The sequence below is a fragment of the Vipera berus genome, assembly GCF_964194415.1.
Source record: "Vipera berus genome assembly, chromosome: 1".
In the NCBI taxonomy this organism is placed as follows: Eukaryota; Metazoa; Chordata; class Lepidosauria; order Squamata; family Viperidae; genus Vipera; species Vipera berus.
Window position 1 is genome coordinate 184,850,178 of NC_138202.1, and position 24,051 is coordinate 184,874,228.

General features: G+C 43.1%; 2 protein-coding genes across 6 annotated transcripts in view; one reads left to right on the plus strand and one right to left on the minus strand.

The window, feature by feature from the left end:
* Positions 1–17,262, minus strand: part of LOC308676107 (ventricular zone-expressed PH domain-containing protein homolog 1-like) — a gene marked incomplete at its 3' end in the record, with an annotated part of 221,469 nt that extends 204,207 nt beyond the window's left edge. The window contains exon 1 of the mRNA XM_081341835.1: positions 17,196–17,262. The remainder of the gene's footprint in view (positions 1–17,195) is intronic.
* The window catches only part of UBE2F (ubiquitin conjugating enzyme E2 F (putative)), a 148,791-nt gene that overhangs the window by 19,493 nt on the left and 105,247 nt on the right, over positions 1–24,051 (plus strand). For all 5 annotated transcript variants that reach the window (XR_014024568.1, XR_014024569.1, XM_081313363.1 and 2 more), the window contains exon 5: positions 22,006–22,073. Coding sequence is in view for 3 of the 5 variants with exons in the window: in XM_081313363.1 (XP_081169489.1) it covers positions 22,006–22,073 (68 nt within the window). In the remaining 2 variants the exon portion in view is untranslated. The remainder of the gene's footprint in view (positions 1–22,005; positions 22,074–24,051) is intronic.

The window sequence follows — 24,051 nt, forward strand, 5'->3', positions numbered from 1 at the left end:
CGTTGTTGGTCTCCTCTTCTGCTGTGAACTGGATGTCTGGATACATAGAATTAAGTGTTTCCATAAATCCAGCCTTGTCCTGACGTCTGATGATGACAAAAGTGTCATTGACATATTGTGTCCAAAATTTAGGTTTATAATCCTTCTTCGCCTTACATTCTAATTTCTGTAAGACCACTTCAGTAATTACCCCTGAGATCAGAGACCCCATGGGTGTATCCTTTATTTGCTTATACTTGTTGCCATCAAATGTAAAATATGTCCTGTTCAATAGCTGGAGGAGGTCTTCTGAGCTGGGTGAGTAAGGATTTCGTGGCATATCGGACTACGGCAGGGAGGGGAGCAACCATGCAATAACATCAGGCAGCCTGATGTCACATGATGAGTGAGCCCAGCTGGTGGGGCAGGTGGCAGGAAATACAATGAAGTGGATATCAGCCAGCATAGCTGAACACTCAATCATATGCGAGCGGCAGATTAAAGGACCGATTATGCACTCAGTGGCCAAACCACCCACACTTAAAGAGCTATAAAACAAAGTCTTCCCAATGCTAGCTTACACTCTGACGCTGTTAGCAGGGGCTAATGAAAGCTAAGTATTTAAGAAAACTTTTGTCCCGGAGATTGGTGTGGCAATATGCCTTTTTTACAGACGTATGTAGCTGGGACTCAGATTGTGTGTATTTAAATATTCACCTGCTAAATTGTTTGGGCAATTTTAGATTTCATTGTGTGTGGCAAACTCCAACCTGTACCATAGAACTTCCTTCATACTCTCTTTCCCGCCATGTATCACATCTCCTTTAGAGGTTAGTTTCTCCTCTCAGCAGATTTGATGGGTAAGTTGGATGGGCTGGAACAGGGAAAAGAATCTGTTCCATGATGATATAATTCTGCATTTATAAAGATAACAGTGATATTGGATGCAACTTCTAAGATAAAAGTATAACAGTGAAATAGAAAATATATTTATGAGGTAGAATATATTTACAGTACACTCATTGAAAAATTTGATAGTTTAAAAATATTTCAACATAAAGGCATTTGATCTTTTATTCATTGATAAAGAAGATAAATATCATACCATTTACATTTTACTTGTCTATTATGTACTTGAAATAAACATAAATGCAATTTTTCATGTGGAAAAAGCGAGTATATTTCCACATTGATTACTACCTCAAATAGCAAAAATTAGAATCAGATGTACTAGATTAGAACATTAGAGAGCTTCTGAGAAGAAACTGTTGTCATGGTTCCGATAGATGAGACCAGCTAAAACAGAACTCTGAGGCTTGAGGTTTCCTGTAAGAACATGTTTATTGGCTACAAAGTATCAGCACTGTCAAACGTGAAACCAAGACTAAAGTTCCCTCCAAAAAGATAACAGTATACAAAATTAAACTTCCCACCCATTACTGTGCAATCAATTACATTTCCCAAGAGAACAGTTTGGCGGGCTTTCTAACAGAAAGCTCAGCCTCCCACTCTAACAAACAGAAATGACCTTGGTTCCCATGGGACAGAGAATTGTTTAAGCTAGCAGAAAAATTCCACCCCCCCTTCCCATTCTAGTGACAACTGAAAGTGATTCAAATGGCTTTATTCAGGTTCGTTGCAGAGTTGACAGTTGGACCCCCCCCAAAGAGAAAATAGATCCTGTAAAGAAATAAACAGAAGTTAAGAATCTCCCCGAGGTTTCTGAGGATGCTTATCGTAAAAATTTTTTATCAACTGATCTGCCTTGACATCTGTATTTTCACCTGAGTTGCCTCTGAAAAAAGATATCCCTTCCACTGTACTAAGGACTGTAATCTCCCCTTGTATAAGTCAAGGATTTGTTTAATTTCATAATAAGTCTCCCCCTCAACCAAAAGGGGACCAGAGTGCATTTTGCCGAGCACTCTCATTGAAAAGCTGACTGACTTGAAATTTTCCCCCTCCATCTGTGATTGGATTCAAGACTTCTCAGGGACCAGTTACAAACAGTGAGGGTCGGTTCTGCTTTATCCACCCCCCTGCACCGGCTCGCCACAGGGCTGCATGCTTAGCTCCTACCTGTACTCATTGTACAGATATCATTGTGTATCATCCGACCCATCTACTGCGATAATTAAGTTTGCAGATGATACTACCGTAGTGGGTCTTATTACAGGTGGGGATGAGACAGCATACAGGGGGAGGTACAAAAACTATCCATATGGTGTTGCAGCAATAATTTGCACCTGAACATCAGCAAGACGAAAGAGATGGTGCTAGACTTCCAGAGGAAAAAGGAGGAACCTGCCCCACTTTACATTGGGGGGGCTATGTGGAGAGAGTTTCCTCCTTTAAATTTCTAGGAGTCTACTTCCATGAAGATCTTACCTGGAAAGTTAATACAACCCAGGTGGCCAGAAAGGCCCAACAGGGACTTCACTTTCTCAGGGTCTTGCGGAAGAACAGGGTAGAACAACGGCTAATGACCCTCTTTTACTGGTCTACTATAGAGAGCGTCCTCTCGTACTGTATTGTGGTTTGGTATGCTGGTCTGACAGCTGCACATAGGAAAGCATTACAGAGGGTGGTGAGCACAGCACAAGACATTGTGAGGGGCTTCTGGGTGGCAAGGCTCCGTCAAAGGCAGTCATTTCTGACCATCAGCCCCGTTGCTCCGTTTAAATCGCGAAAACAGCGACAATCAGCTGTTTTGCGGTTTGGGAATTGCCCCCTCGGGAGAAGAGGGGAGGTGAGCATTCAGGTAGAGGTAGAGCTCCCCTAGACCCCCAGAATTATCACTCTGGGCATCGAAGGGTGAGAGCTCCCTCGGAGCCTGAATTAGCTCTGGACTCGGGGACTCCTCTGTTTCAAGACTTTGAAACAGAACAGGATGCTGCAACCATCCCTGCTCCCAATATTGTACTTTGGATTACTTGGATGCAGGCAGAGCTGAGCAGGAGAATATTGAAATAGCAAGTATATGATCTTTAACTCCAGTTTAACTTATAAGAAGGGGAGGAAGATGACGCCGGAATAAATCTTTAGAGAAAGTGGGAAGAACAAAGAATAAGGAAAATAAAATAAAATTATTTATTATTATTATTTATTATTATTTATTAAATTTATATACCGCCCTTCTCCCGGAGGACTCAGGGCGGTGAACAGGGCATATAAATAGAAATACAAAAGTTAAAAACGGATTAATAATTGCCCAATTAAAACAATCACAATATAAAACCCATTAAAACCCTAACGTTCCCCCATCAGGCCAGGCCAGCTTGTTCAAATAAATGGGTCTTTAGCCCGCGCCGGAAGGAGCGAAGATCCGGTGCCATCCGGAGCTCAACCGGCAGTTGGTTCCATAAAGCCGGGGCACCCACAGAGAAGGCCCTCCCCCTGGGGGCCACCAGCCGGCATTCTCTGACCGGAGGCACCCTGAGGAGGCCCTCTGTGTGGGAACGCACAGGGCGGAGGGAAGTCGACGCCGGCAGCAGGTGGTCCCCGAGGTATTCCGGACCCATGCCATGTAAGGACTTAAAAACCATCACCAAGACCTTGAACCTCACCCGGAAGACAACTGGTAACCAATGCAGCTCGCGGAGCAAAGGTGTAACATGGGAGTACCGGGAAACTCCCAAGACAACTCTCGCAGCCGCATTCTGTACCAGTTGGAGCCTCCGAGTGGTCTTCAAGGGAAGCCCCATGTAAAGAGCATTGCAGTAGTCCAGACGAGAGGTCACGAGCGCATGAGTGACCGTACACAGGGCATCCCGGTCCAGATAGGGCCGCAACTGACGCACCAGGCGAACCTGAGCGAAAGCCCCCCTAGTCACGGCCACTATGTGATCTTCCAAAGTAAGCCGTGAATCTAGGAGGACTCCCAAGTTGTGAGCCCTATCCACGGGGGGTAAAAACTCACCCCCCATAGAAAGAGATGGAACATTTTGAATGTCCCGGGATGCCGGAATGTACAGCCACTCGGTCTTGTCAGGGTTGAGCTGAAGTCTGTTCCTCCCCATCCAGACCCGAACCGCCTCCAGGCAACGGGACATCACATCGAGGGCATCACTGGGGTGGCTTGGGGTTGAAATGAAAAGTTGGGTATCATCAGCGTATTGATGATACCCAACTCCAAAACCACGAATGATCTCACCCAGCGGTTTCATGTAGATGTTAAACAGGAGAGGCGAGAGGACCGATCCCTGAGGAACACCACAAACGAGAGCCCTTGGGGGTCGACCTCTGCCCTCCTGCCAACACCGACTGCGAGCGTCCCAGGAGATAGGAGGAGAACCACTGAAGAACTGTGCCTCCCACTCCCAATCCCCTGAGACGCCACAGCAGGATACCATGGTCGATGGTATTGAAAGCCGCCGAGAGGTCTAATAGGACTAGGACAGAGGAATGTCCTCTGTCCCGAGCCCTCCAGAGATCATTCACCAGAGCGACCAATGCCGTCTCCGTGCTGTATCCGGGCCTGAAGCCCGATTGGGACGGGTCTAGATAATCCGCTTGATCCAGAACCAGAGGGAGCTGATGCGCCACCACACTCTCAACAACCTTCGCAAGAAAGCGAAGGTTGGAGACCGGACGAAAGTTGTTTAACACAGCTGGGTCCAAGGCAGGCTTCTTGAGGAGAGGTCTCACCACCGCCTCCTTCAAGACGGTGGGGAAATTACCCTCACTCAAAGAAGCAGATGTAACCGCCTGGAACCAGCCTCGTGTCCTCTCCCTAGCTGCATAAGCCAGCCAAGAAGGACACGGGTCCAATAAACATGTGGTGGAGCTCAACCTCCCCATAATCCTGTCCACTTCCTCAGGGGTCACAGAGTCAAACTCCTCCCAGATAACATTGACAAGACCGCCCGTGTCCTGATCGTCGGACTCTGCCCAGCTGGAGTCCAACCCGGTCCGAATCCGAGCGATTTTATCCGACAGATGTTGACCAAACTCCTCGGCACGACCCTGCAAGGGATCCTCCCTCAACTCCTGATTAAGGAGGGAGCGAGTCACCCTAAACAGGGCGGCCGGGCGATTATCTGTGGACGCGATGAGGGCAGAGAAGTAATTACACCTCGCCGCCCTCATCGCTGCGAGATAAGACCTAATATAGGTTCTTAGTCGCAACCGGTCGGATTCGGATCGGCTGGACCTCCAACAGCTCTCTAGGCCCCGTTTCCGACGCTTCATCTCCCGGAGCTCCGCAGAGAACCATGGAGCTTGTTGGGATCTGCACCGGGTCAGGGGCCGCAAGGGTACAACTCGGTCAAGTGCCTCAGTGGCTGCCCTTTCCTAGGCTTCCACTAAGGCATCCGCCGAGTTGTGAGCAACGGAGGCAGGTGGGGACCCCAGCGCTGCCTGGAACCCATCAGGGTCCATTAAGCGCCTGGGGCGGTACCATCTAGTTGGTTCCGCATCCCCACGGCGGGGGGTGGCAAGACGGAAGACCAGCCACAGGAGGTAATGATCGGTCCATGACGGGCATAATAAATGGAGAGCCCCCACCAAGATCATCAAACCACCGTCCAGATAAGAAAACCAGGTGAAGGGTATGGCCTCCCTCATGAATTGGTTCAGAAATTACCTGCGTCAGGTCCATGGCCGTCATGGAAGCCATGAACTCCCGAGCCAACTGAGATGACCCTCCCAGGGATGGTAGATTGAAGTCACCCAAAACTATGAGTTTGGGGAACTCAATCACCAACTCAGAGAGGACATCGAGTAGCTCAGGCAGGGCTGCCGCTGTGCGACTAGGCGAAAAGTACACCAGCAGCAAGCCCAACTGCGCCCCCGGACCAAACCTCAAAAAGAGAGACTCACACCCGACTATCTGAGGAACGGTGGTCTCCCGCGGACATAAGGTCTCCCTAATAGCTACCGCCACTCCCCTGCCCCTACCTTGAGCCCGAGGCCAGTGTAGCACCCGGAAACCTGGTGGGCAGAGATCAACCAAAGGGACCCCACCCTCTGGACCCAGCCAGGTCTCCGTGATGCAAGCCAGGTCCGCATGCTCACCCTCAACCAAATCCCGCACAAGGGGAGCTTTATTAATCACGGACCTGGCATTCAGATACACCAGCTGGAGCTCAGGAGGCTGCGCATCCTCGCTCCCGGGACCTCGGGGAAGAAACAGAGGGTTGGAGCGCCTCACCGCTTATAAATAGCGGAGACAGCCCTCCCGGTGACGATACGGCCCTCTGTACATGTACCTGCTGCCATTCCCCAATGTCGTGGGAATTGGTAGTCCCACGACCCGCTCCCGAGCCCTGGAGGTAACCACACCCCGCTCTCCCCCTACGCGATCAGACCCAGGCCTGGCCTGAACCACGGTTGAATGACCACCCCCCATAGTCAAACAGCCACCACCCACTCCCACCCCTCTCCCTAACCCCATAAAAAATTTCACTAAAAAGTTAACCAGGGGCCTCCTATTAAATTTATATTGAAGGCCCCTGCCCCTGCCCAGCCATCTCTCAGGGTCCCAATAATTGGGCCCTTCATCGAGACTGGGGGTGGCAAAGAAGGCGGGTCGCACCCAGGAGAGGGGGGCACCCCTGAGGGCGAACAAGTCCGTGCTGGTATATCGATACATAAAGTCCGAAAGAGTCCAGGGAAGGCAGTCCCATAATTGAAAAGTCCAATAGGAGGATCGAAGCGTAGGGAGTGAACATTTGGACCATCACCCAACTTACTGCCACTCGGTTGGGTGCTCCCAGGAGCAGACCACAACCCGTCCTCTCACGACGGGTTGCGAATCTTCTCCCGAGGGTGGTCCAAAATATACACCCTGGGTGGGGCATGTCCCATAGAGCTCCCACCTCTATGGGGCTGCCGATGTAGAGCCAAGCCACTCTCCCACTGTGGCTTGTACCCAGGTCCATCCCAGGGGAGAAAGGAGGCAGATAGAAAGTTGGTAAGTTGGTAATTCGCCGCCCGAACTGCTACAGCTACCGCTGACCAGACAAGAACGCCAGCCGCCGCCATGTCGTTGCCGCCATCACCAAAGACGCCGTCACTGCCGGTGGAACGGGCCAACGGGCCTGGAAAACGCCGTCGCCACCATCACCGCAAGCGGCCCGAAACAACACGAAAAACGCCGCCGCTGTCGCCGCCATCGAGATAATCCGCGGTCGTCCTCTCCGCCGCCCAAAGCAGCCCGAAGACGCCGTCACTGCTGCCGCCGCCGAAAACGGCACAGAAGACATCGCTGCCAGCGAGATAACCAGCGGTCGTCTTCTCCACCGCCGAAACGGCTCGAAGACGCCGCAGCCGCCAAAAGTGGCTCGAGGCAGGCCGAGCAGTATGAAAACACTGCCGCCGCTGCCGCCGCTGCCAAAATAGAAGGAGGAAGATATAAAGTGGATTTTTAAAGTTGTAAAAGACTGTTAAAAACATTTGAAGTTGGCTCAAAAGTGATTTAAAAGTCTTGGATATTTAACAGCGAAGCAACAAAGTTGCAATTTGGGCGGAAAAGTGAAAGTGAGAAGCGAAAGTTAATTGGGTGTTAAAATGGCTTCCAAACCACCTAGATTCCCTGCTTCTAAAAGTGCGGAGGCTTCACCAGTTCAACAATCTGGACTTCAAACATTGATGCCACACACTGCAGGACCCACACCTATACCCACACCTATACCCACATTAAAAGACTTACAAGATGTTTTAAAACTTCAATCTGAGCAAATATCTGAGCTCATTAATAAGAAAAATAAGGAAATACGAGAGGATATTTTGCTGGCATTTCAGGGACTGACAGTTTGTATTGAGAATCTGGATGAACGTGTGGAAGAAGTTAATCAAAATAAATTTATATTGGAAGCTAAAATCAGTGAAGCTGAGAATAAAATGGATAAAATTAATGATGAGGTGGTGATGATACAATATAGGGACATGGAGTTTGCCTTGAGGATCAGAGGTCTGAAAGAAAATCCACAAGAAAACCTGGAAGAGATATTGGCAAAAGCTGTGGCACCTATTTTGGGTTGGCAAGCTGAAGATTTTATACTGGAAATAGATAAAATATTTTGTGTCAATTCCTGGATTGCTAGGCAAAGAAAACTACCAAGAGATGTGGTTGTTTACTTCACAAAGAGAAAGATCAGAAATGCGATCATACAAGCCTTTTATAACAACAGATTTAAAGTGGCTGATCAAGAGGTTTTAATTTTGAAAGAAATACCACCAAGAATTTTAAGAAATAGGAAAGAATTTGTTTTTCTGGCAGATGAATTAAAAAAACGACAGATTCAGTTTAGATGGGAGATACCAACTGAGATAGTGGTGAATTATGTTGGTACAAGATATTGTCTTAATACAGTTCTGAAGGCACGAGGTTTTTATTGTAATATACTGAAGGCAGACTCACCGACATCCCCAGAAATTAAAAGAAGAAAGGAAAAAGAAGCAGGACAGACACAATTGGAAGATACACAGCGGGATGAAGAAATTATCTCGCTGATGTCAAAAGAAGCACAGCAAACTTTGGAGATTGCACAGCCCTTGGCTCCATTAGAAGAATCAAGGGCTCAAAGAGTGACACAGGCTGCAACCAGATGAAAGGAACAACAACAACAACAGAAACAATATACTACCATTACAACTCAAGAATCTACTTATACTGAAGCACTGGGAGGAGTGAGACCAAAGAAGCAGATGCTTGTGGATCTGCAAGATACGCTCTGAAAGCTTTAAGTCGCAAAAAATGGCGACAAAGTTTCTAACATGGAATGTTAATGGTTTCAATTCACCGGAAAAGAGAAAAAAATATTTCAGTACTTGAAACAATTTTAAAATGATGTTATATGCTTGCAGGAAACGCATATCCATGTATCTGATCAAAAATATTTGATAAACTCTAGATTGGGTATGCAGTTTATTGCATCTGCTCCAGAAAAGAAAAATGGTGTAGTCATTTATGTGAAGAAGAATTTAACAGCTAACTTAATTAAAGCAGATAAACAAGGAAGATATATTATAATTGAACTTTTAATAGAAGGGAAGAAAATACTTTTAATTGGATTATATGCACCTAATCAACAGCAAGGAGAATTTTACAAACTTCTACATAATAAAATAATTCAATGGGATTATAAATTGTGTATTTTAATGGGAGACTGGAATGGAGTATTGGACACACAAAAAGATAAAAAGGACCTTTTAAAAGCACTCCAAATCATGCTACATTGCCTAAATCTTTTTTTGACATGAAAGACAATCTGGAACTGAGAGATGTTTGGAGAGAACGAAATGTGGAAGAAAGGGATTTTACTTTTTTTTCTGACAGACATCAATCGTTCTCCAGGATTGACTGTATTAACTACTAATGATTTTTTTTCTAGGGTTAAGAAGATCAACATATGTCCAAGAATCTTATCAGACCACAGTCCAGTATGGATGGAATTGGACAAGGGGAAGGGAGATAGGAGATCTTGGAGATTAAATGAAAATTTGTTTAGATATGAAGAAAATGTGGAAGAATGTAAAAAACAAATGAAAGAATTTTTTACTATAAACATGCACAAGGGTACTCCAATTGAAATGGTTTGGGATGCAAGTAAAGCTTATATGAGAGGAGTTTTAATATATTTGAATAATAAATATAGATGTAGATTGGAATATAAGCGTAAAGAGTTAGAGGAGGAAATAAAGATGAAAGAGGGCTTCTATCTTGAACTCATCGAATAAGAGGTTGAAAGAAGCAATTAATTTGTTAAGAGGGCAGTTTGATATGTTGATGGTAGATCAAGTGGCAACTAACTTACGATATGTTAAAGATAATACTTTTTACAATTTTAATAAGCCAGGTAGATGGTTGCCTTATTTGTTACCTTATTTGTTAAGGAAAAAACAAAAGTCACGTAATATAGACAAGATAGAATATAAGGGTAAAGAGGTGTTTCAACAAAATCTTATTAAAAATGCTTTTGTTGAATTTTATTCTAAATTATATGCAAGGGATATAACTCAAGGTTTAGATATAGGTAGGCATTTACAAGAAGTGAATATCCCTACACTTACACAAGAACAGAAGGAAGGGATGAATCAACCGATAACTGTTGAAGAAATTGTTTTAGCAATTAAACAATTAAAAGTGGGTAAGACACCTGGAACAGATGGTTTGACAGCCACTTATAAAAATTTACAACTAGAGTTGGTGGAACCTTTGAAAGAATTATTTAGGACAATTCAGTCTGGAGGGGAAGTGCCTCCATTGTGGAGAACAGCATTTATAATGTTGATTCCAAAGGAAGATCAAGATCTTACCCAATCAAAAAATTATAGACCTATATCGCTTCTAAATACAAATTATAAGATATTTGCAAAGATCTTAGGAAATAGATTAATGAAGGTTATGCAGCAAATGATTTATAGTGATCAAACAGGATTTATAAGTGGTAGACAAATGAAAAGTAATGTGAGACATTGTAAACCTATTAGAATATTTGGAAAGAAATAAGTCCCTGCAGCATTGATTTTTTTGGATGCTGAAAAGGCGTTTGATCAATTGAATTGGCAATTTTTATTTAAAGTTTTAGAGAAGATGGAGTTTGGTGATAAGTTTTTACAACCTATTAGGGCAATATATCAGAAACAAACAGCCCAAATAATAACTAATGGTAGTTTAACAGAAGCTTGCAAAATTGAAAAGGGCACAAGACAGGGATGTCCGTAGTCACCATTGCTGCTTGTTTTAATATTGCAAATATTATTAAGATACGTGACTCAAACAAAATAAAGGGAATTAAAATTAAAGATCAAGATTATAGATTGAGAGCGTTTGCAGATGACTTGGTTATTACATTAGGTCAACCGACTCAGTCGATTATAGATTTAATGGAAATAATTTTGCAATATGGACAAGTTTCTGGATTTAAGGTTAATAGGCAAAAAACTAAACTTTTGTCTAAAAATATGACTACAGAACAAAAGGTCGTTTTAGAAAAATTAAGAGGATTTGAAATAGCTAAAAAGATTAAATATTTAGGGGTATATCTTTCAGATTCAAATGTGAAATTATACAAAAATAATTATGAATTGTTATGGTTAAAAATACAAAAAGAATTAGATACTTGGAAAAGATTACAACTGTCTTTATTGGGAAGAATTGCAGCAGTTAAAATGAATGTTTTACCAAAATTTTTATTTTTGTTTCAAATGATACCCATACTTAAAAAAGATTCAAATTTGGAGGAATGGCAGAAAGGTATTAATAAATTCATTTGGGCAGGGAAGACTGAGAGTAAAACTTAAGATAATACAAGATATACGTGAAAGAGGTGGTCTTAAAACGTCCAATTTTAAATTATATTATGAGGCTGCGGCTTTATCGTCAATTAGTAATTGGTTTAATTTAACAGAAGGAAGATTATTGAGTATTGAGGGATGTGATTTATTATATGGTTGGCATGCATATTTATTGTATGATAAAAAGGTGGATAATATCTTTAAGACACATATATTAAGGCATGCTCTGTTGCGAGTTTGGGAAAAATATCGATACAGGTTAAATTATAAAATACCAATTTGGGCAATACTTAAACATGCGATAGAAAATATAAGTCTGGGATTTAAACATGATGTGACTACATATAAAGATATTCTCAGACTGGAAAGGAGTGTATGGCAATTAAAGCCATTTAATACTTTAAAAGAAGGGAAAATAGTACAAACTTGGTTTCAGTATGGCCAGAAATAAGCTAGATGGAAAGAAGATCAGAAAATTGGCATTTCAACAACATATGAAAATCTGGTAAAACAAATTAGAGATCAAAGTCAAGCACATATAAGAAGGATACATAATGCATTGATAGAAATAGATTCAGAAATGGAACTTGTTAAAGATTATATGATAAAATGGGCCCAGAATATTCAAGAGCCAATAATGATGGATGTTTCGGGGAAAAAATTGGGTCAGACACGTAAAATTTACCCAGGCACAAAACTTAAGAGAAAATTTTTATAAAATGTTTTATAGATGGCACTTAGATCCGAAAAAATTAGCATGTATGTATCCAAATTATCAGCCTAAATGCTGGAGGTGTGGTTATGAGGATGCAACATATTACCATATGTGGTGGACTTGTAAAAAAGTTAAAGCTTTCTGGATTAAAATTTGGTGGAATAAGCAGAAGATATTTAAGAAAAAGATAAGGTTTACTCCACAGTTATTTCTACTGGGTATTATTACTGATTGTACTGTTATAGAAACTAAATTGATGTTGAATTTAATAACGGCAACAAGACTTTTGGTTTCGCAATATTGGAAGAAGGAGGAACTGCCTACTATAGAAGAGTGGACTCTAATAAAAGTTTCAAACTTGGCAGAAATGGCAAAATTTTTGGCATATTTGAAAGAACAATCGCAACAGAGATATATCTCGGAATGGAGAAGATGGATTGATTATATTCAGAATAAATATGGGACTAAAACATTTCACCTAGCATATGAATGAATGTTAGAATTATAAGATGTATTATTATTTACTTATGTTTAAGGGGAGTTAAAGTGCGAGAGGATTTAAAGCGTATTTATAGTTGGTTAGCATATTCTAGCTTACGTTTGTTAGAGGCAATACCCTGTATTCAGCTCTGGAAAGTTGGGGGGGAGGGGATGTGGGGGGGAGGGGGAGGGAAGGAGTATATGTTTAAAATGTACTGTAAAACTTTTCAATTAAAAAAGACATTGTGGGCTATCCCCTGACACCACTGGATGACATTGCCAGGGCTCGCTGCCTTGGAAGAGTGCGGAAAATTCTCAGGGATGACTCACACCCTGGATGGTATCTCTTTACTCTCCTACCATCGGGTAGGAGATATAGGAATATAGCCAGCCATACCAACAGGCTGAAGAACAGCTTTTATCCATGGGCTTTTAGGCTTTTGAACGGGAAATAATTTTATAAACTTTATTCATGATTGACTTGCAAGGCCAGTGTGTTGTGCAGTTAGCTCACATGGTGTAATAAGATGGAAGGTTTGTGTCACCGTGAGTTGGGGGTGGGGGCACGAAGGGAGGCTCAGCCAATCTCAATGTATACATGGTTGTACTTTGACAATAAAGGTTCATTCATTAAGGACAACTCTGAGAGATTTTAGCAAACTACAATGGAAAACGGAGGGCCGTATCAACATCTAGGATCACGCCCCCCCTGTCTTCGAGCGGTGACGTGCTCCGACCCTCCGGTTGGCCCCCTTTTATCTGGGATTGATGGGGATCAGGACCCTGGGGTCAGGCTTGTGTATTTTAATGCCAGATCCGTTGTGAACAAGGCTCCCCTCATCCGTGATCTGATCGAGGAGGAACACACGGATCTGGCATGCATCACAGAGACCTGGTTGGGCCCAGAGGGCGGTGTCCCTCTGATTGAGTTGTGCCCTCCGGGTTTCTGTGTACTACACCAGCCGTGGACTCAGGGTAGGGGCGGTGGGGTGGCGGTTATTTGGGAGATCTTATGTCTGAGGGAGACCACCGTTGTACAGATAGGCGGGAGTGAGTCCCTCCTCTTGAGATGTGGCCCTCGGGCTCAGTTGGGCCTGTTGCTAACATACCTGGCGCCCAGCTGTGTGGCAACAGCCCTGCCTGAGCTGCTCAATACCCTCTCAGGGTTGACGGTGGAGTTCCCCAGACTCATTGTTCTGGGTGACTTCAACCTGCCTTCCCTGGGAGTATCGTCAGAGTTAGCTTGGGAGGTCATGGCCTCCATGACGGCCATGGACCTGACTCAAGTAATTCAGGGTCCGACTCACGGGAGGGGTCACACTCTCGACCTGGTTTTCTTATCTAGACAATGGTTGGATGATCTGGGAGGGGGCTTACCAACTATTGTCCCCCTGTCATGGTCCGATCATTATCTCCTGCGGCTGGTCTTTCGCTATGTCACCCCCCGCTGCTCAGCTGCGGAACCGACCAGGTGTTTCCACCCCAGGCGCCTAATGGACCCTGATCGGTTCCAGATGGCGCTTGGGTCTATACCTATCTCCCTCACTGACAGCTCGGCCGACGCCTTAGTGGATGCCTGGGAAAGGGCTGCCACTGAGGAACTCGACCGTGTTGTCCCCTTGCGACCCCTAACCCGATGCAGATCCCGATGGGCTCCATTGTTTTCTTCGGAGCTCCGGGAGATGAAACGTCGGAGACGGGGTCTAGAGTGCTGTTGGAGATCCAGCCGATCTGAGCCTGACCGATTGCGACTAAGAGCCTTTATAAGGTCTTATCTCTTTGTAATGAGGACGGCGAAGTCTAATTACTTTACTACCCTCGCGTCCGCAGATAATTGCCCAGCCGCCCTGTTTCGGGTTACTTGCTCCCTCCTTCATTGGGAGGAGAGGGAGGATCCCTTTCAGGGACAGGCTGAGGAGTTCAGTCGTCATCTTGCGGATAAAATTGCTCAGATTCGGGCCGGCTTGGACTCGTGACTGGACAGAATTTGACGGAGGATTCGAGTGGTCTTGATAGTGTTATCTGGACTGAGTTCGATCCTATGACCCCCGATGAGGTGGACAGGATCATGAGGAGGCTGAGCTCTACCACCTGTTTATTGGACCTTTTCCCCTCCTGGCTGGTTTATGCAGCCCGGGAGAAGACACGAGGCTGGTTCCAGGCAGTAATAACTGCTTCTTTGAGCAAGGGTGTTTTCCCTTCTGCCTTGAAAGAGGCAGTGGTGAGGCCACTCCTCAAGAAGCCTACCCTGGACTCGGCGATTTTGAATAACTATCGTCCTGTCTCCAACCTTCGCTTTTTGGCGAAGGTTGTTGAGAGTGTGGTAGCGCATCAGCTTCCTCTGTTCCTGGAGGAAACTGATTATCTCAACTCGTACCAATCGGGTTTCAGACCTGGGCATGGCACAGAGACGGCATTGGTCGCACTGGTGAATGATCTCTGGCGGGCTCGGGACGGGTTGTTCCTCTATCCTAGTCCTATTAGACCTCTCAGCAGCTTTTGTTACCATCGACCATGGTATCCTACTGCGGCGTCTCAGGGGGCTGGGAGTGGGAGGCACCATTTTACAGTGGTTCTACCTCCTGGACCGCTCGCAGTCGGTGTTGATGGGAGGACAGAGGTCCACCCCGAGATCTCTCATTTGTGGAGTCCCTCAGGGGTCGGTCCTCTCTCCCCTCCTGTTCAACATCTACATGAAGCTGCTGGGTGAGCTCATTTGTGGTTTCGGGGTGGGTTATCACCAGTACGCTGATGATACCCAACTTTTTATTTCGACCCCAAACCACCCCAGTGATGCCCTCAATGTGATGTCCCGTTGCCTGGAGGCGGTCCAGGTCTGGATGGGGAGGAACAGGCTTCGGCTCAACCCTGACAAGACTGAGTGGCTGTTTGTGCCGGCATCCCGGGATGTTCCGGTTGTTCCATCTCTTGCCATGGGGGGTGAGTTATTACCCCCCGTAGATAGGGCGTGCAACTTGGGGGTCCTTCTAGACTCACAGCTCTCTTTAGAACAGCATATTGGAGCTGTGACTAGGGGGGCCTTTGCCCAGGTTCGCCTGGTGCGCTAGTTGCGACCCTATCTGGACCGGGATGCCTTGCGTACAGTCACTCATGCGCTCATGACCTCTCGTGTAGACTACTGTAATGCTCTCTACATGGGGCTACCCTTGAAGTCCACTCGGAGGCTCCAACTGGTGCAGAATGCAGCCGCGCGAGTTGTACTGGGAGTTTCCCAATACTCCCATGTTACACCTTTGCTCCGCGAGCTGCATTGGCTGCCGGTTGTCCTCCGGGTGAGATTCAAGGTGTTGGTAATGACTTACAAAGCCGTACATGGCATGGGTCTGGATTACCTACGGCAACACCTAGGTCTATTGCGCACTTTCACTTTCCGCACCGTTTGCAACTTTTCCACAAAGTAGTCTGAGTTAAAGTTCAAATACTTGCTATTACAGCATTCTCCTGCACAGCTCTGCCTGCATCCAAGTAATCCCCAATTCCCTCTTGATGGCAGGGATGGTTGCAGCGTCCTGCTCTGCTCCAAAGCCTTGGAGCAGAGGCGTCCCGGAGTCCGGAGCAAACTCAGGCTTCGGGGGGGCTCACACCCTTCAACCAGTTGTTTTATTCAGGGGTCAGTTGTCAAGTCAGTCAAAATTGCAATTCAGTACATTTAGTCACCTTGAGTCCTTCCTGTAAATTCCCCCTAAAAGATTTGCTGAGTCAAAGTTTTTCTTTTTCTGTAAACAATTCTTGAGTTTAGACAACAGAGTATTTCTTTTTCTTCAGACACTTTTTAATCATATGGCTGGCCAGTATGTATTCTTTCTTTGTTCCCACCCAGCTGTCTTATGAGGGTTATTAAAGTTCAAGGGAACAGATTATTCTTTGTTTCTGGGTGTCTTGCCAATTTCTGAGTCAGTGTTGTTAATGTTCTTTGCTCTATTTCTCCACTAGGTGCCAGTAGTTGTTTATTTTCCAGCTTTTTCCAACAAAAATTATTATTTATTATTATTTTTATAGTTTTATCAAAACCCTTTAATGTATAATCTTAGCAGTTATTTTTTAATTTCTAGATTTATCCAGACTATAGTATTTTAACTTTGATTTCAATATATTTCTTTCCCCCTTAAAGGTTAATACACCGCATCCTTCTATGAGGGAGTAGGGGTGCAGTCCCCTCCCTTCACTTTCGGAGGTTTTCTTACTTTGGGGATCTTTCCCAAGGACTTAGTTACAGAGTAGAGGAGAGAAGATTGATGCTCTCACCAGTTCCAAGCACACTGTTCACGGTCGTTCTGGTTCGTGCTCTTGTACTTTGGCTGCAAGTAGCTTGGGCTAGACACTGGTGTGCAGCTAGCCTTTCTTCTGTCGGGTTAGAGGGCTTCCCCCGGATCGAACGGAATGACCGCTGTCATTCCATGATCATTGGGGCATCCCTCTTTCTTTTGTCGCCTCTCTGTGGCAACTTCAGACACATTTAGGGTCCCCTGGCAGGGCAAAATCAGCCATGGGGTGCAGGGGTCCGCAATCCCGTGACCGTGCGCTATGGTGCAAAAACCGGAAGTCACATCTGATGTATTGTTTTACCATTGCATTGGGTTTTTTTAAAAAATTCCATTTATATCCCGCCCTTCTCCGAAGACTCAGGGCGGCTTACAAGCTTAGCAGTAGCCTTCATTCTATGTATATGCCTGCTTATTAGGGCTTTCGCCCCCCCAAGCGGCATTATTACAAAGTAAGCTTAATTGCCCCCAACAATCTGGGTCCTCATTTTACCTACCTCGGAAGGATGGAAGGCTGAGTCAACCTTGAGCCTGGTGGGACTCGAACCTGCACTAATTGCAGGCAGCTGGTGTTACTTAAGGAGGCATTAGCCCACTGCTCCACCAAGGCTCCTTCAGCTGATCTATTTGTGCTTGGATGAAAAGTTGACAAAAGTCCTTGTGTGGACCCAATTAGCTTGAGAAAGTCTTCAAAACCTCACTGTAAATTGAACTCCGCTGTCTAATTCTCTTTGGAGCACTGTGGAGGCGGTATATATGTTTCAGAAACATCTGGGCTAATTTCTTTGCAGAGGAAAGCCCTGAGCAGGCTATTAAATGAGCCTGCTTTGAAAAGAAATCAAAGACAGTCCATATTACCGTATTTCCCCTACTTTCTGGTAATAACCGGTAGCCAGCACCGGTTTGCCAAACCAATCTTATTTCATTCTTTGATAAAGCGACCTAATTAGTCGCTTTAAAACACTGTGGACATAGTATATTTAGATTTCAGTAAGGCATTCAACAAAGTAGAGCACAATCTACTGCTTGGTGAGCTAGAAAAAGGTGAAATAGACAACATCACCACTAGATAGATTTGTGGAAGGGTAAGCAGTGGGGTACCACAAGGCTCCATCTTAGGCACAGTATTCTTCAATATTCTATTCTACTCTACTCTACTCTACTCTACTCTACTCTAGTCTACTCTAGTCTACTCTACTCTATTGCCAGCTTACCGCCCCTGCTATTACCAGAGCTCAGAAAAAAGCTACCCCCCCATGACCTACTAGCCACATTGAAAGTGTTTTTAGACAAAGATGATAGGTTTAAAAGCCACCAAACCGATTGTACCATGTGGAATGGGCTCCCTTGGATTGGGTTAAACTGCATGTTCTAGAAAGTTTTGTTTGTATATTTCAGCCATGATTTAAAAATGGCTGGTCACTTTGGGTTCATGAAAACCCGGCATTTGGTGAAGGAACAATTCTGGGGACTTTCTTTGAAAAAGCTATTGACAGTTACATCACCAGCTGCTCCATATGCTCCTCAACCAAAGGATGACCAGAAAAAACTCTTGGCCTCCTGCAACCAGTGGCAAAACCCTAAGTGCCCTGGAAAGAAATCTATGAAATTTATAGTGAAACTACCAGAAAGCTTCAGGAATATGGTCATCAGCAACCTATTCTCTAAGCAAGTACAATTTATACCACAGCCCAAAATTCCTTCAGCATGTATGCTAGCCAAGCAATATGCACAACATATATATAGACTTTATGGCGCATCACAGTGAATCATCTCCGAGTGGAGTTCGCTTCCCAATTTTGACAAGAAGTCTTAAAGCTACTGAGTACCAATCAGGTACTTGACACCATCTGGAAATGAATGGAGACTGTGAATGTGCGAATGGCATCCTAGAACAGTACCTTCACTATTACATTAATTACCAACTGAACAATTGGGCTCACCTCCTCCCCTTCATGAAGGTAACATATAACAACTCAATATACAGCAGCACTGGCTTCACACCTTTCCAAGTTGCCACAGGTCAAGACTTGGTGGTCATGCTGGAGTTACCTCATATCAACCCTGAAAAATCCATCCCTGACAATGGATTGACACACTACCCAGCACCTGGCCGTGGTGCGCAAAGCACTGGCAGAAACATTAGAATGACCAAAAACCCTCATGTGCATCCACCCAGTTTTTACTGCAGCTTATTGAAATCATCAATCACCTCCCTCCAGGACCCGCAAAAGGACCACCCCCAGTCCCTGTGCTTATTGAAGGAGAACAATACTTCAAAGTTAAAAAAATCTTAGACTCCTGCAAATATAGAGAAAAAGTGCAGTACTTAATAGCATGGAAAGACTTTCCCCCATCCGAGACTGAATGGGTCAATGCCCAACATGTCAAAGCCCCCGACTCCTTCGCAAATTCCATAAAAATTGCTCTGACAAACCTCATTGAAACCCACAGAACACTATAATCGTTTCTTTTTATTTTTCTGTTCCAGCACTAAACCCTTTTTTCAAGGGAGGGGCAGAATATCAGATCTGCCATCATTCCAATTTAGCTTTGCTTCGGATTGATGGCATAGTGCTATAAAAAGGGGAGGGGAGAATGGGGAGGAAACATTAAGAAGGGGATGATAAGAACCAGAAGTGCCAATCAGAAACAACAGATGAGGGTATCAAGCATGAGAATGGAATGCAAAACATGCTGTCAACTCAACAATGAACCTGGCTGGAGTCATTTTGCTCATTCTAGGTTGCCACAAGAATGGGAGGGGGAGGGGAGGATTTCTACTCATTTAAACATTTTGCTGTCCCGTGGGAACCAAGGCAATTTCTTTCTGTTAGATGGTGGGGTGTACATTTGGTTAGAAAGCCCATCAAACTGTTCTATTGGGGAACATAGCTGATTGCATAGCATTGGGGTGAAAAGTTCAACTTTATAATTCTGTCTCTTTGAAGGGGATTTCAGACTTGGTTTCACTTTTGATCATGCTGATACTATGTAATCAATAAACATGTTCTTTGAGGAAATCTTGAGCCTCAGAGTTCTGATTTATTTGGTCTTGTCTATCAGAACCTTGACATTAAACCAAGTCTCAATCAAAATGCTATAAACAGACGATGGGCTGTTTGAGAGAAGGAGACTTTTGCGGTGAGATGGGCTTTACTAACTTGGCACCATTTCTTGGAAGGGAACAAAGTTCCTTTTGAGGTATGGACTGATTATAAAAATTCAAAAGTTATCTCCTAAGCAAGTTAGGTAGGTCCAGTACTTTAACCGGTTAATTTCACTCTCAGATACCTGTTGGGGGGAGGGAAGAACTTTCTGGCAGTTTCTCTGTGTAGAATGCCCCAATGTAAAAGCCCATCGGCTTTTGAGGTCATTAATTCCATCACTCTTCTGCCTCAGTCAGCCTCTCAGGTAACCTTGAGAGGTCTAACGCAGAGGAGATCCAATGAACCTGATAGTCAATTAACACAAAAGCTGAAAGAGGAACTAAAACAGACTTTTAGTTCAAGGACAATAGATCGCTATTGACCCATCGAGAGGGTCTAGCCTGGAAGGGCTCCATGCTGTACCTTCCAACATTCCTCATCATTCAAGCCCTTCAGCGTAGTTATGATGCAAAGCAAGCCGGTCATTTTGGATTTTTAACAACTTTGCATTTAAAACAGGTCACAGAATTCCCAAAAAAGTGCCCAGCCCCATTCTGGCAGAGAGAGAAAGTGATTATGAGGTAAAACGTATTCTTGACTCTAGATTGTATAAGGATAATATCTGGTCCAGTGGAAGGGCTCCCTTTTATCGGAGGCTACCTGGGTATAAAGTCCTGACATGAAAGATTGTTTCAGGAGTTTTATGATAAATATTCACTTAAACCCAGGGGGGATTCTTAACTTGCTTTTTTCTTCATTTACAGGACTTGCTTTTTTTCCTAGGGGGTCTGACTGTTAATTCTACAACAAGCCTGGCTGCAGCCATTTTGCTTTTGCTAGGTTGCCACAAGAATGGGAGGGGGACTGGAGGATTTCTTCTAGTCTAAACATTTTGCTGTCCTGTGGGAACCAAGGTCATTTTTCTCTGTTAGATGAGGGGAAGTGAGCATTTGGTTAGAAAGCCCGCCAAATTGTTCTATTGGAAACGTAGCTTATTGCATAGCATTGGGGGGTTGGAAGTTCAACTTTGTAATACTGTCTCTCTTTGATGAGGATTTCAGACTTGGTTTCACTTTTGACCGTGCCGATACTATGTAACCAATAAACATGTTCTTTGAGGAAATCTTGAGCCTCAGAGTTCTCTCTATCAGAACCTTGATACACCCACTGAAGAGGTGCCAACCATTGGGACTGTTACCAAAACATCTAATTTGAATACTGTTGGATGCTGATCAGATGACCAAGGGGAGAGGATCTGGGAGGGGAAAATCACAGAGTTTACGCAGGAATATTTAGATCTGACTTTGCTTACACTGTAACCATTTGGCTTTAGTAAAAGCATACCTTTTCTCTAAAGATGGAGACAAGGATTTTTCTTTCCTAAATGCCCAAGCTGGGACAGGCCTGATTTTCCATTATCCTCTGTGAATTTGTAGTATCCAATACTATAGGGCCATGATCTTGTAGTAATACTTATGTAAGTTTACACATAACAAAATCTATTATGTTTTCTATCTGAGTCTGCTTTTAAGTTGTAAATTATCCAGATATGCTGGTAATACATAAATAAAAAAATTTAAGGCAGAAATGAAGTTTTGTTGTTCTTAATTGAACATCTTTATTTTATTAAATATTTTCTCTCTCAAAGTTCAGCTGTTCAAAGTATGTACAACCTCTATTAATTTCCCTTTTATATTCCTTGTAATTTTCTCTAAACTTAAATGTACTATAGCCAATCTTCACTGATTTTATTTTTTACTTTTTATGACCCCAAAAGTAATTACCTTTTAATATGTATCCCACTGTAAACATTTTCTAAACACTGATAAACTATCCTAGTTTCATTATTATATTGAATTGTATACAATCACTGCAGTTATTTTAGCTGAACACAATTTTAATGTTATTGTATTGTTTCCTGTATTTCTTCCATAGGTATAACAATACTATACATTTATATAATTTTTTTAATTCTGTGAACTTCCCTAACCCTCATGAGCCATTGTAATATTCTACTTTGCTAAAACAAAGCAGGTGTTTTCAATTTTTGATTGGCTAAGCTTAATCCAGGCTAGTTATCAAAATTAGAATTATTTCTGTTTATAAAATGCAAAATAACATTTCTACAGAATCTCATCTAGTTTGTTTTTCTTAACAGACGAAGGTTATTATCGAAATGGAACATTTCAGTTTGAAATAGAGGTTCCTGATGCCTATAATATGGTTGTAAGTAATTAAGATTGTTTAATTTCTGCAAGATCACTGATTTAAAAGAGGAGTACTTCATTAGTTTTTCTCAAATACATGCTCCATCACTGGAGGTTTTCAAGAAAAGATTGGACAGCCATTTGTCTGGGATGGCATTACGTCTGTTGCCTTGCGCAAGGAATTGGAACTAGGAGACCTCCAAGGTCCCTTCCAGCCCTATAATTCTATGTTTCTATGTGTCTCAGAGAGTTCATAGGAATGACAAAGATTCTTAATGCTACTATAATACAAGTTTTTTCGATGTATGTTCCAATCTTTTTAAATGTCCTTAGTTTGTTTAGTTGCTTTCCACAGTAAGAAATAAAATTTATAAAAGAAAAATCAGACAAACCTCAGTGCATAGAGTGCTTTTTTAAATCAAATCTTGTAAGATTTAAATATAATTTTCTAATTATCAAGACAAAACTATTTGGGATAAAATGTGCATGTATTCTTTAAAGAGAATTCTATACTAAATCATAATATATGTACATTTTATACATCTTATAATACTGCATTGTATGGAAATAGAATTCCCATTACACTATGAACTGACACTTTTAATATTATTTATCTTGCATCACTATTTTTAAAATAGAAAAATAGCATTTCATTTTTTTTCACCAGTTCTTAGTTAGAAATTCAGGGAAGAGAAATAAAATATGTAAAAACAGCTTAAAATGGATGTGATTATAACAGCTGATGGATTTTGAGAGAGTTGGATCCTTACACTAAGTTGTAATTTCAGGGGGAAAAGAGTGCTGTTTCAGTGAGTTTGCTGCATATTTTAATTTTGCTTTTATATGTTATCATTTGTTTAATGCAGATTCTTTGAATGAGTTCATATGAAACATGCAGAGACTAATAGGGTAAATGTGCTTGAAATTGCAAACCTCTATTGAAATGTCACAATAAGCATGGCTAAAAACATTCATGTAGTGAGACATTGATTAGGATTATTCATAGCTCAAGCCAACAATGAGAAATAAGACCCACTGAAAAATTGTAAGAGTGACTCATTTTTTTGAAGCCACATATGTTCTAGGCACTTTAGAAAAAAAAGCAGTCCTTTTTATCCCTAATTCTTGAAACACATTTTCCACCTTGGAATATGACCTTATCCTGCAACAAGTAGACACAGCCCAATCTTCAATTATTTCACCATATTTCTCCCAGATTAGCTTAATGAGCAGAGTGGTTGGGTCTCAGTGGAGCTCCTGAATGCCTAAACTTTGACCAATTTGTCTTTTTAAAATAATAACAATATTCTTTTCTGTACACTCTAATGCTCTGTTTTTGTTGGCTTCATTCTTTCACAGCCTAACTTAATAGGCTGTTATGTCTTTGAGCAGAATGCAACTATAGACTTCAAATATAGCAAGACTTTCTTTTGATCTCCAACTGATCAGATTAGTAACAACTGCTGAAGCGTCCCACAGATCATGCAGGGGAGCCTGTTGGCTGGTCTTTCTATCCTGGCTTCAATCCACAGGTAATCTGATTGATGCTGTAGCATTAAACAAAGGAAATGCTGTTCCTGACTGTACAAAAGCTTAAGCAGGTCAGAAGACAAATGTGAATCAAAAAGCTGTGCTTTAATTTCTCCCCAGGTAGGCTGGGAAGTATATGCCTCAGGATGCAAACAGAGGTAACAGACAGGAATACAGAGGAGATATTGCTATCATTTCCAGACAGCAAAAGAACTAGTTGCCAAGCCAAAAATAGCTTCTACCTTCCTAAATTACGATTTCCAATGAAGAAGAATCATTTCAAGCAGGAATTATTTTTTGAGTCAAGTTCCTCTAAGTGTTTCTCAGAGTTTTGTCTTCTCTATTTTCTCTATTTTTCTCAGAAAAAAGAGAAGATTAAGATCAGAGAGAGGTAAAGCCTATAAGATTTCCAGAAAGAAATTTAAAACAGAGCTCCACTTGTTTCTTAATGGTTCAGAAACTTATAA